Source organism: Marmota flaviventris, chromosome 7 (assembly GCF_047511675.1).
Source record: "Marmota flaviventris isolate mMarFla1 chromosome 7, mMarFla1.hap1, whole genome shotgun sequence".
NCBI classification, from domain to species: Eukaryota; Metazoa; Chordata; class Mammalia; order Rodentia; family Sciuridae; genus Marmota; species Marmota flaviventris.
This window is the reverse complement of record NC_092504.1, coordinates 137,931,497-137,945,873: the sequence shown is the minus strand read 5'-3', so window position 1 is coordinate 137,945,873 and position 14,377 is coordinate 137,931,497. Positions and strand designations below refer to the sequence as shown.

Below are 14,377 nucleotides of genomic sequence, written 5' to 3'. Positions count from 1 at the left end.
TTTATATGGTGCTGAGGATTGAACCCAGGGTCATGCACGTGTGAGGTGAGTGTTCTACCACTGTGCCACAACCCCAGCCCTTGGTACTTCATTGCTTTCTGAGGAGGAAATTATGGTTGAATTTATGATTTGGGGAGTTTAGCAAGGTCACTAGACATGCTCATGGGTGTTTATGTTTATGTCTGATCTCAACTTACCTCAGAAAGTACTTCTTAGTATTGAATATTTTTAATTTTAATGAATAGGAACTTTAAACAGAAGCTCTCTAAACTTACTGCTAATATGTTACAGATGGCCTCCTTAGCAGTATCCAACTGGCCTAAGCCCATGCCACTGATTCCATGTCTGTCTTGGTCCACAGCATCTGGGGTCTTCACTACGGTAATTTAATGGCACTTAATATTTAGATAGCTATATATATAATTAAAGATAATTGGGTTTGGGGTTCCCAAGATCACCCCCAGGTTTGGTGATTTCATTAGAAGGAATAACAAGACTCAACATTTATTTGTACTTGTGACTAAGACTTAGTGGAAGGATACAACATAAAATTAACAGAAGGAAAAAGCACAAGGCACAGGCCTGTACACACTCCCTCACCCAGTGAAAACTCTCAATTGTGCTTAGTTCCTCCAGTGAAAAGTGTGACAAAGCACGCAGAGTGCTGCCCAGCTGAGCCTGGCACCAGGGTTTTTAACCCAGTCAGCAAGTCAGGCATCCTCTGCCTAGCAAGAACCAAAATTGTAGAAGGGAAGCAGTGTTAAAGAGAAACTACATTGCCTGTATAAACAGCCTGGGCACAATGATCCACTCTTATCATTTAGGGGCAGTCATATCAAGGTAATGGAGTGCTTATTCCTCAAGTTCCAGACTCCAAGAAGGCCCAGCCTTGAATGCAGGCCTCCATAAGGACAGGCAATCTCAAGACTGCTGTTTTCACTCTTTTACACAGTAATTAATAAAAATAAAAGTATTGGGCAAAATATGGTGTCACTTGATCTTAATTTAGTTTGTTATTTTAGGGTGTATTGAGTAAATCAATTAATTGGAGGGAGCTGGAAAAGCAATATTATACACAGACAGTTTATGAAGAAGAAATTATTCACATGCTTGAATATTGTGGAGTAAGTATTTTAATTTCAACATAACATTGGGGGGAAAGTCAATTATATATTTAGTGATTCCATTTTTTTGTTGTTGGTACCAAGGATTGACTAAGAATGCTTTACCATTGAGCTACATCCCCAGTCCTTTTTATTTTGTGAGGCAGGATCTCCATAAGTTGCTAAGGGCCTTGCTTAATTGTTGAGCTGGCCTTGAACTTGTGATCCTACTACCTCAGCCTTCCAAGTCATTGGGATTAGTGATTCTTTTTTTTTTTTTTTTTTTTTTTTTGTGGTGCTGGGTCTTGTGCATGTGAGGCAAGCAGTGCACCAACTGAGCTATATCCCCAGCCCATAGTGATACAATTTTTAAACAGTATAGCCAATTTTTAAAGATACACATACTATTTTAATTTTTTTTTCCATTTTTAACTTTGGGGACTCAGGAAGCTGAAGCAAGAGGATCAAAAGTTTGAGGCCTTCCTGACCAATATAGCAAGACCCTGTCTTAAAGTAAAATGAAAGAACAAAATCTACCAAATTATGCTATGTGCATTTACAACTATACCACAGTCAATCCCACTTGTATATAATTATAATGCATTAATTAAAATAATAACAGAAGGAACATCAGAATAGTTGGATCAGGGGAAGGGAGAAAAAGGAAAAGTGAAGGTAAATGGAGAATGAGATTAATCAAATTGTATGCACATACAAATATGCATATGAATCTCATATAATTATAATGCATCAGTAAAAAATAAATAAAATTTAAATGGCCTGGGGTGTAATTCAGTGGTGTAGCACTTAACTAGCATGCACAAGGCCCTGGGATCAGTCCCCAGTATCGCAAAAATTATTCATTTTGAAAGAAAATTATGCAAAGCATATGTAGTCTTTATTACACTTATTAAAATGTAGCTGTGAATGTGGCTCAGTAGTAGAATATTATCCTAGCATTCATGAAGTCCTGGGTTCAATCAAGGGTACAATAACTTAACTATCCAATTGGAAATCCTTTTCATGTATCCTAAACACAGGCCTACTTTCCCCAACTCTTAGTAATCATTATCCTTTTATAGTAACTGCTTCCTTTTATGTTTAAATAATTTTATTGTTCAAATGTGCATCCCTGGATACTAAAATGTCATGGGTTTTTTTTTTTTGTTTGTTTGTTTGTTTGTTTTGTTGTTGTTGTTTTGGTACCAGGGATTGAACTCTGGGGTACTCCACCACTGAGCCACATCCCCAGCCCTATTTTGTATTTTTATTTAGAGACAGGGTCTCGCTGAGTTGCTTAGCACCTTGCTAAATTACTGAGGCTATCTTTAAACTTGTGATCCTCCTGTCTTAGCCTCCCAAGCCACTGGGATTACAAGTGTGCACCATCGTGCCTAGCTAGTTTCATGTATTTTTTAATTGATAAATTTCTTCCATTCCTTTCTTTTCTTTACAATTAATTTCTTAAAGAATTTGCCTATTAGACCTGTTGATTTGTCACATTCTAGATTTTTCTGATTATATCTCCTGGTACAATTCAGCATACTGTTTTATATAGCCTGCGAGATCAGCAATTGGATCTAAAGGCTTGATTAAACTTGGTTTTGATTTCACTCACAAAGCAAATAGTCTTTGGTTGTCTTTTATTTATTTATTTTTTTTTTTTTTTGTAGCCTCCACTGATACTTTTTTAACAAACATTTATTTTTTTAGTTGTCCACAATACCTTTATTTTCTTTATTTATTTTTATGTGGTGCTGAGGATTGAACCCAGGGCCTCGCACATGCTAGGCGAGCACTCTACAGCTGAGCCACAACTCCAGTCCTCCACTGATATTTAATGGCTATGTCTTTTAATTCCTTGAGGATGGCAAAATGCTCATATTTTAATTATCTCTTTGTAATTCTAAGGAGAATGAATTGGTTCCCTGTTATTCTTCAAGGGTGACCAGTTCTTTCCATGAGTTGAAAATTTTTTCAGTTTCAAAATTACTGAGTCTTGGAGTTTCTGAAAGCAAAAGAATATTTTTACTATCCATGAGAACTTTTTATTTCTAATTATGACAGTGAACCTCATACTTGTAAAGTTGGTCCACCTTCTATATCCTCAAACAGTAGTTATTTGCTTAAGAACTTCATTATAGTCAGGCAAGGTGACACTTGCCTGTGATCCCAGCAACTCAGGAGGCTGAGAGCAGGAGGATCCCAAGTTCAAGACCAGCCCCAGCCACTTACCAAGACCCTAAGCAACTTAGTGAAACTCCGTCTCAAAATAAATAAAAAGGACTAGTGATGTAACTCAGTGGTAAGCACCCATGAGTTTAAACCCCAGTACTTAAAAAAAGAACTTTATTACAAAATAGCTTCACCTACTAATTGGTTGTATCCCACTATACCTGTTATCAGAAATTTGTCCATATTTGAAAGCTTCTGAGAAAATTTACATGTATTTTTAAAGGAAAATTCATAAATTTCATCTGCAATGAACATGTATTCTTCCCTACTACTTCTTGTCTCTGAACCAGTTCACAGTAATAAACTGTCTTTTCATTTGTGTTTTCCCAGTCAAAAGAAAGTAAATTTCTCAGTGTACCGTTCTGATCCTTGTACTTCCAGGTTTTATATTTGTGGATGTGATTTGTTCTTGTTCTCAAGGATGTCAATATTTTTATTTGCTTGCTTTGAACCAGTTTTTAATTCCTTAGTTTCTGAAATAGATTATATTTATATAATAAGTCGTATAGTTTAAGCATCAAAAATGATAAAAAGGTAGCTGGGTATGATGGTGCTCACCTATAATCCCAGTGACTTTGGAAGTTGAAGCAAGAGGATTACAAATTTGAGGCCAACCTCAGCTATCAAGCAAGTCCCTTTCTCATAAAATAAAAGCAGGAGCTGGGGTTGGGGCTCAGTGGTAGAGCACTTGCCTAGCATGTGTGAGGCACTGGATTCGATTCTCAACACTGAATATAAATAAATGAATAAAATAAAGGTCCATCAACATTTAAAAAATATATAATAGAAAAAAATTAAGTAAAAACGGGCCGGGGATACAGTTCAGGGGTAAAGTGCCCCTGAGTTCATTCGCAGTATCACTAAACAAATGAATGAATAAATAAACAAAAAAATTTCTACTCCCTCTTCTTGCATTGGCCTAAGTCTGTCCCACAAAACAAAGAACCTACTGTATTACTCTTGAATCGTTCAGGGAATTGTTGGTCCATATCCAAACCATACAAATATGCACTTTTTTCTCTTCTCTGTTTATTCATTTGTTTGTTTAATTTAGTGTTTATGTGCTGGGATTGGATGTGCTCTACCACTGAGCTACATTCTCAGTCCTTTTTTTTTTTTTTTTTGAGAGGGTCGCTAAGTTGCCCAGGCTGCCTTGAACTTGTGATCCTACCTACCCCAGCCTCTCAAGCTAATGGGATTATAGGCATGCATCACCACACCTGACTAATAAAGCCCCATTTTATATTAAATTTTTTTCTTTCATATATTCAGACAGATTCCTTCAAAATGGGACAAGAGTTCGTGAAACGCTTCTCTAGCAGTGCAGACAAGCTACCTAACCTCAATCTAGTTTCTAGAACTATAAATTTAGATATGACAGACCAAGTTGTGTCCCAGAAACCTGCTGAGTGCCACAATTCTAGTAAAACTTCTCTGAGTGCTTCATCAGAAGGACTGTTGTTGCAAGATACCTCTAAGATAGAGTGCTTGGCTCAAACACTTAAAACCAACAAAAGTAGTTACACAGGTTACAGCCCTCAGTCACATCGTCTACTCAGCAAAGAACAAAGAAGAAACCATCTTCAAAAAGAGTCTTTAATATTTATGAAAGGAGTCATGGACGAATGTACTCATGTAGCAAATTTCTCAGGTACTAATTTTTATATAAAATTGAGAAGATGTCCTAATGTATAAATATTTGTGAAATATATTTAAGGATGCTTTACAGTTTTGTATTTTCAAAGGTATACTTTTTTGTTGGCTTCAGAAAGTGTTTAAATTGGTCTTTTAAATGTATCATATTTTATTCATGAAAATCTAAGGGATTATTCATTTAAAAAATACATTGGAGGGCTGGGGATATAGCTCAGTTGGTAGAGTGCTGGACTGGGTTCAATCTCTGACACCACACAAAAAACAATTGGACCACTTAGGAAGATGAGACAAGAGGATTGCAAGTTCAAGGCCAGCCTCAGCAATTTTGTGAAACCCTGTCTTTAAATAAAAATTTAAAAGGTGGGGCTTTAGCTCAGTGGTAAAGCATGCCTGGGTTCAATCCACAGTAACAACAACAACAACAAAAAAAAAAGCTGTGATCAACCAAAAAATAAAAAATAAGTTGGAGGGGCTGGAGATGTAGCTCAGTGGCAAAGCGCTTACCTAGCATGTCTGAGGCACTGGGTTCGATCCTTAGCACCATATACAAATAAAATAAAGGTATTCTGTCCATCTACAACTACAAAAAAATTTTTAAAAAAAAATATGTTGGAGCCTGGCACCATGGTGCATGCCTATCATCCCAACTATTCCAGAGGCTGTGGCAGGAGGATCAAATGTTTGAGGCTGGACTCAGCACCTTAAAGATCCTACCTCATAATATTTTTAAAAGGCTGGGGATATAGCACAGTGGTAGAACACTTGCTTTTCATGTGTGAGAGCCAGGGTTCCACCCCCTGGCTACTTACAGTAGGATCCACCCCTAGGATTACTTACAGTACTGCAAAAAAATAAAATAAATACATTGGAGGGGCTAAGGTGTTAACCAGTACTAGAGCATGTGCTTTCATGCATGAGGTCCTGGTTCAATCCCCAGCACCCAAAAAATAAAATAAATAAAACACACTGGATTTTATATCCTTGGAATATTTATCTCACTGTATTAGAATTATCATAGTAATGGTGACATTACGGTTGATTTTTAATTTAAAAGTCATAACTTGACTGATGTTTCACTTACTGTACTGTGTGGTGTGTTTATTTTCTAATATGTTTTAGGGTATTTATATAAAAATTTTAAAGCTTTTTAACATGTAAAACCCTATACCTAGTTCCAGTTGACCCGAGCCTCATTATAGTGGTACAAGCCAAGGAGGATGCCTACATCCCACGAACAGGAGTTCGGAGTCTACAAGAAATTTGGCCTGGTTGTGAAATCCGATACCTAGAAGGGGGTCATATTAGTGCTTATCTTTTTAAACAAGGACTTTTCAGGTAAGATGATTTGTTATTTGCTGCTTGTTTGGTCTGTTGTATTTTTTCCTTATTAAATACAAAAAAAAAAAAATTTGTTTGTTTTGTTTTGGTATATTTTAGTCCTCTTACTTCCTTTTTACCTTCCACAAACCTCACATTGAGGTATTTTTCCCTCTTTCCCATTGTGTCCTTTTATTTTTTTCTTCTAGAGAACTGGGATAGAAAGCCTAAATGGCTACCAGAAGCAGGCTTTATTGGGAGGTTTTACCCTCTTTAACTCAATGGTTGAGCCAGGTATGGGGGCTCAAGCCTGTGATCCCAGCTTCAGCAACTTAGCGAGGCCTTGTCTCAACAAACAAAAGGCTAGAACACTAGTGGTGGAACACTCCTGGGTTCAATCCCTAGTCCAAAAAAGAAAAAACCTATATGTATCAATGGGAAAGTGTTTTCAGGTATGGGAAGAAACACTGTTTTGTAGAAATTGTTTTGGTGCCTCAAGAACTTTTTTCATCCCACTCTATCATTTTCTCAGAATGACCTGAGTATCTGTGAAATAGCCTAGCATTGGTTTTTTTGTTTTCTTTTGGGGTACTGGGGATTAAATCCAGGGGCACTTTACTACTGAGCTATATCCCCAGCCCATTTTATTTTTTATTTTGAGACCGGATCTTAAGCTGCTTAGGGCCTTGCTCGGTTGAGGCTGGCCTGGAACTCGTGATCCTTCTGCCTTAGCCTCTGGAGTTGCTAGGATTACTTACAGGCATGCTCCATTTCTCCAGGCTAGCAAAGTTTTTTAGTTAGAAGTGAATACCTTAAATGAGGAGTGAAATATTGATTTTAGTGTTACTGACCTGACTCCACTATTTTATAACTTTTAATTTCCTGATGTCCTGCATAATTTTTACTTCTATCCACATTTGATCATAAAATGTATTATTAGAATGTATTTATCACTAATGATAAATTAGTGATTTAGTTAGTAAATTAGTTCATGTAAGTGCTTAGATCAGTGCCTTGTACACAAGCTTTCAAAAAACTGCCAGCTTGGCCAGGGTTGTGGCTCAGTGGTACAGTGCTTGCCTAGCATGCGTGAGGCATTGAGTTTGATCCCCAGCACCACATAAAAATAAACAAATAAAATAAAGGTATTGTGTCCATCTCCAACTAAAAAACAGAAACAAAAAACAAAAGACTGCCAACTGGGTAGCTATATAATAGAATTGTTGTGAAGTGTTTAGCTCTTGTTTACCTAAGAAATAATTTTTTGTACATTGTTGCTTACCAAGTCCAACTTACAGAGGTCACCTTTTTGAGGTACAGACTAATTCTTCAACTCTGTAATATTTTGAAGAACATAATAAACTTTTCTTTTTATAGAATGATTTTTTTAAAACACCCATTCAGCATTTGAATTCTTGTCAGTTGGTAAGTGAGTACACCATCTATCCAGTATTCTAATGACCCTCTGGCAACAATATAGGGTTGCTTTGATTGCTCAAGTCTTAAGTTCTGATATGTATGTGAATGCAGAGGGCCCATATGCTTGCAGTATTGAATTTCCTTTACTCTTCAGTGTAGCTAAATGGGAACATGATCAAAAGACATTAGGAATAGTAGATAGTCCAAGTCGGATGTAAAAACTCAAAATTGGAAGGCATTTAACTAATTGGAAGGCATTTAGCCTCCTGCCCCCGACCAGTTGTGCCAAAACTTAAAGCTGGGACTGGGGTTGTGGCTCAGCGGTAGAGCAGTTATCTAGAATGTTCGGTTCTGGATTTGATCCTCAACACCACGTAAAAATAAATAAAATAAAGGTGTTGTGTCCAACTACAACTAAAAAAAATAAATAAATATTTAAAGGAAAAAAACAACTAAAGCAGGCCAGGTTGCCCAGCCTGTAATCCGAGCAACTCCAGAAGCTAAGGCAGGACAGCAAGTTCAAGGACTCCCTGGGCAACTTAGACACTGTCTGAAAATTCAAAGGGCTGGGATATATAGCTCAGGGGTAAAGCACTCTTGAGTTCATTTCCCATTATTGAAAAGAAAACTGTTCCCAACATATTGAAAGTCAACCAATTAACAGGCTGTCAGTTTTAAAGATAATATTTTTATTGGGCTGTGGGAAATGCTTAAATAAGTAGGATGTAAAAATCAGTGTGATTTCTTAATTTTTATATGACTTTCTCTCCTTTCCATATTTTAAGATTTTCTGGATATTCTGTAGTGAAAATGTATTGTACAATAGCAGGGAAGCCCCAAATAAGCTTTAAAAATGTTTTATGGGAGACAGAACAATTTGCCAATTCCTTTTCAATTGAAATTTCTTTTCTTTTTTTTAAGAGAGAGAAAGAGAGAAATTTTAATTTTTATTTTTTAGTTTTCGGTGGACACAACATCTTTGTATGTGGTGCTGAGGATCGAACCCAGGCTGCACGCATGCCAGGCGAGCACGCTACTGCTTGAGCCACATCCCCAGCCCTCAATTGAAATTTCAAAATAAATTAATTAACGTAGGAAGTTAGGCTTTTGATTCTGGAATCAGTTGTCAGGCTGTCTCCCCCTCTGAAGAGAGCTGGCATTCTCCCTTGAGTGTGTATTCTTTGCTTTACCCCAAAGGCATCTATGGAGATGGCCCCCATTCCCTTGAATATGTATCTACTTCCTAAACTAGCCCATCTGTGTCTTAAAAAAAAAAAAATTCAGTTGCCAGGAACATGTTCTTAGTAAACAATCATCTGTGTAATAATCTGAAATACATTGAATCCCACATTCTGAAAAGTGACATAATTAATTTTCAACAAAGTAACAAAAAGATAATGAAAAGACACCAGTTTTTATCTTACCACTTACATCTGCTTTAAAAAGTGCTTTAGAGGGGCTGGGGATGTGGCTCAAGCGGTAGCGCACTCGCCTGGCATGCGTGCAGCCCAGGTTCGATCCTCAGCACCACATACAAACAAAGATGTTGTGTACGCCAATAACTAAAAAAAAAATAAATATTAAAAAAAAAAAAAAGTGCTTTAGAAAAAGATGCTCCTGGAGACATCAGCAGTTGACATCTGAGGTTTTTCCAATCGTGTAGGTCATATGGATGCAAACCCTGCTCCACCCGATCCCTGCCTCTTCTGCAGCTGTTTGGAAAGGAAATTAGCGTGGGAACCACAGATTATTTTGGAAATACTTTCAGTAAAGGGGTTGTCTGCCCCCACTTCCTTTTTACTAATTACTTACAGGTTTTCCTCCATATTTAATTTTAGACAAGCCATCTATGATGCATTTGACCGCTTCCTCCGTAAATATGCCAACTGATTGGATCACTGTGTTATGCAATCAGCGAGCAGTTTTTACAAGAGGAATTTTTATCCTGTGACAATGTGAAGAACAAGCAGACAGCACTGGAGTCCGGAATTCAGTGTTGCAGATCAGTCACCTATAAATTCTAAATACATTTCAGTAATTTTAAAACAATGTTTGAATTAAATAATCTTAAAGTATGGTGTTTCTGTTTGTGGAAATCCCATATGCTCAATATCTAGTCTATTATAACTATTTATGAAAACTTTACATTTTCAATTATGAATAATTTATTAATTTAAAATAAATGTATCCATGGGAACATGTTGTTTTGTTTTGTTTTTTCCAGTGCTGGGGATTGAACTCAGGGCCTAACACATGCTAGGCAAATACTTTACCACTGAGCCATAGCCCCAGCCCCAAACCTATAGGTTTTTAATAAAATTGCTAAAACAAACAGATTGTTATATATCAACCTGTACTGTATGCCCTTATATGACATTTCTGCTATTAACTTGAGAAATATGTGCATATTTTTGATGCGTAGTGAACTTCTACTGTTTTCAACTCTAGTTAATTTTCTGCCATAGAAATACTTGTGATGTGTAAAATCAGTCTTACCTTTGAATTCTTAAAAATCTTAACTGCTTTGTAGACAAGTGCTTTTTAATAATTAAAGTGATTGCTGAATTATAAATAAGATGAATTTCACTGGGCTAGACTTTAAAATTTTACCAAAAATTAGGTTAGAAAATCGTGCCAAATTTTCACTTTGCCAGACATGGTGGTATACACCTGTAATACCAGCTGCTTAGGAGGCTGAGGCAGGACAATCACAAGTTTCAGCCACCCTGAGCATCTTAGTGAGACACTCTCTCAATAAAAGGACTGGGGATGTTGTTCAGAGGTAGAATGTCCCCGTTTAATCCCCAATACTGAAAAGAGTTTCAATCCATGAAAAATGGAAATGATTAATCTATTGCATTAACTGATGCTTACTCTAACATTTTCCTGTGTTCCTAATCTTCAATTTGCTAAACATCTGACTTTAGCCCAAAATATCTCACAGTTTTGACTTTAATTTCAGAATTCAGTAACCACAATAAAATTGAGTTGTCCTATGGAAACTTCATTTTTACAGAAAAACTATATATACTAGTTACTGATTTTTTGTAGGAGATTATATGGCTAGATTTGGTGGTTTCTTGTGTTTAACTTCTTTAGCAGAAAACTAAAATGTTAAAGAAAATAAGTAAAAAATATTGTTGGGTATTGTGTAAAGGTTTAGAGTAAGTGTATTTAAGTTTTGTTTATTTGCAATCTTTGTTGTCACAAATTATTTTAAAATATGTATTTAATCTAGTAAGGATAGATGAATTAAAATGTGCCTTTGCAGCCTTTTTAAAGATTTTATCTGTAATACTTCATCAACTTAATTCTTACAACTATTTAAAAATTATTAATGTGAGTTCATTGATGGCAGACCAAGTAGTAACTTCTATAAAACACACTAACAGAGCACAGCTGTTAGCTAAGGCAATTTTAAATGTTCAGACTAGAATCTTCAGTTTTAAGTGAAAGTATAAAACCTCCTGAAGTTCTTCCACAAAATACCCTTTAAAGATGAAATTTAAATTTACTGACAACTGAATTGCAATGATTTTCTGTACCATGTATGTAGTAATGTGATATGATCAAATATTTTCTGGACAATGGCTTTAGTAAAAATCAGTACTTTATTCTTTTTCACATAAATATTTCTTATTAAGCAATAACATACTATGATGTGTGATTTCTCTACAGGTAAAAGAATGAAATTTTGATATAGCTTTAATTAACTCTTAGGCATAGCTGATTTTTCCCAAATAAAATGTGAAAGATCATTTTAAAAATTTCATCTCTCAACCAGATGTTTCAAGAACATTTTCATGTAACTGCCTAAATTGATTAATTCGAAGAGCAAGATATCTTTTCTTAGAATTTTTAATCTGCTCCCGGCAAAGTAGTGTAAGTTCTCTCTCTTTCTCTCTCTCTCTCACACACACACACACACACACACACACACACGTATATGTATATATTATATATAGTCTTTGAGAAGAACTGTCTGCCATTTGAGAAATAGGTACATGAAATGTCAGAAATTCATGTAGACCCAAGTAGCAAACTGGTAGTCCACACAGGCCAGTTTGACCCATATTTTTTTTATTTGGTATACATAATGTTTCAAAAGTGTTTGAGGCGGGTGCAGTGATGCACTCCTATAATCCCAGTGGCTTGGGAGGCTGCGTCAGGAAGATCACGAGTTCAGAGCCAGCCTCAGCAAAATCGAGGTGCTAAAGCAACTCAGTGAGACCCTGTCTCTAAATAAAATACAAAATAGGACTGGGGAAAAGTTTCTGGGACTGGGAGGATAACTCAGGGGTGCAGCACTTGCCTACCATGTGTGAGGACCTAGATTGGATTTCCAGCACTGTTGAAAAAAAAAAAAAGGCCAGATTTCATGATTTTGCCAGTGTTATAATTACTATTAAGCATATGCATTTTAAATTATTTCTTAAGAGTGTATCTTTTTAATGTGGTGCTTTCTCAAAGATTATTAAATTAACACTGTAACTGAAATTTTAAAATTTTTGCAAATATTTTTTATTTCATAATAAAAGCCTATTTTAAAATTATTTTTTTTGTTTTGTTTTGTTTTTGGAGATGTATTATTCCAAGTACAGAAAACAATGTCACGATTGAATAATATGCCCAAGCTTGAACTGTATACATATTCCCCCTTACCCTATCTGTATAGTGAGGCAAATAGCAAGGGAATAGCAGAGCAGGATCAGTAACTAGAAAATTTTCCACATGGTGTGTGCACTCTGAGGAAAAAAAAAAAAAAAGCATTCTGACATCATACTTATCTGAATGTTTTTTCACTCAGTCTTGGATCTGATTACATTTATGTTAGTAAATATATTGTGAACAATTAAAATGAAGAGGTATCAATTAACCAAGGATTTAGTTAGGCTGGGAATGGAGTCTGGGTAGAGATGCTGTAGAATCTGAGTTCAGACATGAAAGATTATGGCAGGTGAGACAAAGGGAAGAGGTACATTTTGTGTTAAATTTACATCATTATGACAGGTCACCTGAGAAACACCAACTTAAGAATAGGAAATGTTTATTTTGGCTCACAGCTTCATAGGTTTCAGTCCACAGTCACTGGGCCCATGTCAAGGCAATACATCATAGTGGAGGAAAACGGCACTGCCTCATGACAGCCAGAAGCAAACAGGTAAGCCAGGGATTGGAGTCCCAATGCTCCCTTCCAGGGCCCACCCTCTATGAGCTAACCTCCTCCAACTAGGACCCACTTCCCCATAGCACTGTCAGGGACCAAGCCTTTAACACATGAGCTTTGGGGGCTGGAGATGTGGCTCAAGCGGTAGCGCGCTCGCCTGGCATGCGTGCGGCCCGGGTTCGATCCTCAGCACCACATACAAAGATGTTGTGTCCGCCAAGAACTCAAAAATAAATATTAAAAAATTCTCTCTTCTCTCTGTCTCTCACTCTCTCTTTAAAAACAAAACAAAAAAAAAAAAAAACAACACATGAGCTTTGGGGGACTATTTAAAATCCAAACCATCACAACAGCCTAATTCTAGGAATATTCTTACAGCCATTATCCAAGGGGAAACCAGTGACTATGAAGGATTTTGAGAACAGTTCTAGCTCAAAATTGTAGACCTAACCTGAAAAGATTTCCCTAAGTATTAAAAGAACTAGTGTCCAGAGAAGAAAATGTAAACAACCACAAAAGTGTAATTTGTGCAGAAACCTATGACTGACAGGTGAAACCATCTACTTCTATGTGGTACATGGATAATTCCACAAAGAAGTTGCTACTCAGTGTGTTGAATAGATTAGCAGCAGCATCTGGGAGATTGTCAGAAACTCAGAATCTCAGGTTGCATCTGAACTGAGTCAGAATCTTTGAGCTATATCACCAGATTCAAATACACATGAAGTACATAAAGAGTAATAAAAGTATGTCTAATTCTAAGAAGTACCCCTCTATAGAGTCAGTGGTTCTTAAACTTTAGCTGTATAAGAACCACCTAAAGCACACACACACACCATTTCTGTACCAGAGGTATCCAGAATCCCATCCCCAGAGCTGATGCAGTAAATCTGGTGTGGAACCAGAAATTTCCTAGGATACAGATGTGGGGGTCAGGGATATAGCTCAGTTGGTAACATGCTTGCATTGAATGCACAAGGCCCTGGGTTCAATCCCCAGTACCACACACACACACGCAAAAAGATGTGGGCTGTCTAGGAGACACTGTAAGAACTACAGTTCCAAATAGATCTCAAGCCTGGCTACAAATTAGAATCACCTGGGGAGTTGAAAAAAAATAAAAGTGATGCTACAATTAGAATCATCTGGGGAGTTAAAACATAAACTTCATGCTCTGGCCTCACCCTATATATTGAGTTGGTTTTGGTTTTTCCCTGTTGTTTTCTTTTTTGCAGTAGATTGAACTTAGGGTGCTCTACTGCCCAGCTATAGCCCCAGACTCTTTAGTTTGGAAAAGGGTCTTACTAAGTTGCCCAGTCTAGCTTTAAAGTTGTGATCCTCCTGCCTCCGTGTCTGGAGTAGCTGGGATTAAGATGTGTACCACGTCACCCAGCTACTAAGTTGGTTTTTGTATATTGATTTTTGATTCTTTCAATCTTTGCTGAATATATTTATCAGCTCTAAAAGTGTTCTATTGGAA

At 36.7% G+C, this 14,377-nt stretch overlaps 2 protein-coding genes across 7 annotated transcripts in view; one reads left to right on the top strand and one right to left on the bottom strand.

Moving 5' to 3' along the window:
* Abhd18 (abhydrolase domain containing 18) overlaps positions 1-12,283 on the top strand; it is a 40,145-nt gene extending 27,862 nt beyond the window's left edge. For 5 of the 6 annotated variants that reach the window (XM_071614675.1, XM_071614676.1, XM_071614678.1 and 2 more), the window contains 5 exons: positions 292-381; positions 1,023-1,124; positions 4,611-4,989; positions 6,167-6,329; positions 9,569-12,283. In XM_071614675.1, the coding sequence (XP_071470776.1) occupies positions 292-381; positions 1,023-1,124; positions 4,611-4,989; positions 6,167-6,329; positions 9,569-9,620 (786 nt within the window). In that variant the 3' untranslated portion in view covers positions 9,621-12,283. The remainder of the gene's footprint in view (positions 1-291; positions 382-1,022; positions 1,125-4,610; positions 4,990-6,166; positions 6,330-9,568) is intronic. The other variant, XM_071614677.1, reaches the window with a different exon arrangement.
* Positions 1-14,377, bottom strand: part of Mfsd8 (major facilitator superfamily domain containing 8) — an 88,636-nt gene that overhangs the window by 61,030 nt on the left and 13,229 nt on the right. The gene's annotated exons all lie outside the window — the stretch shown is intronic.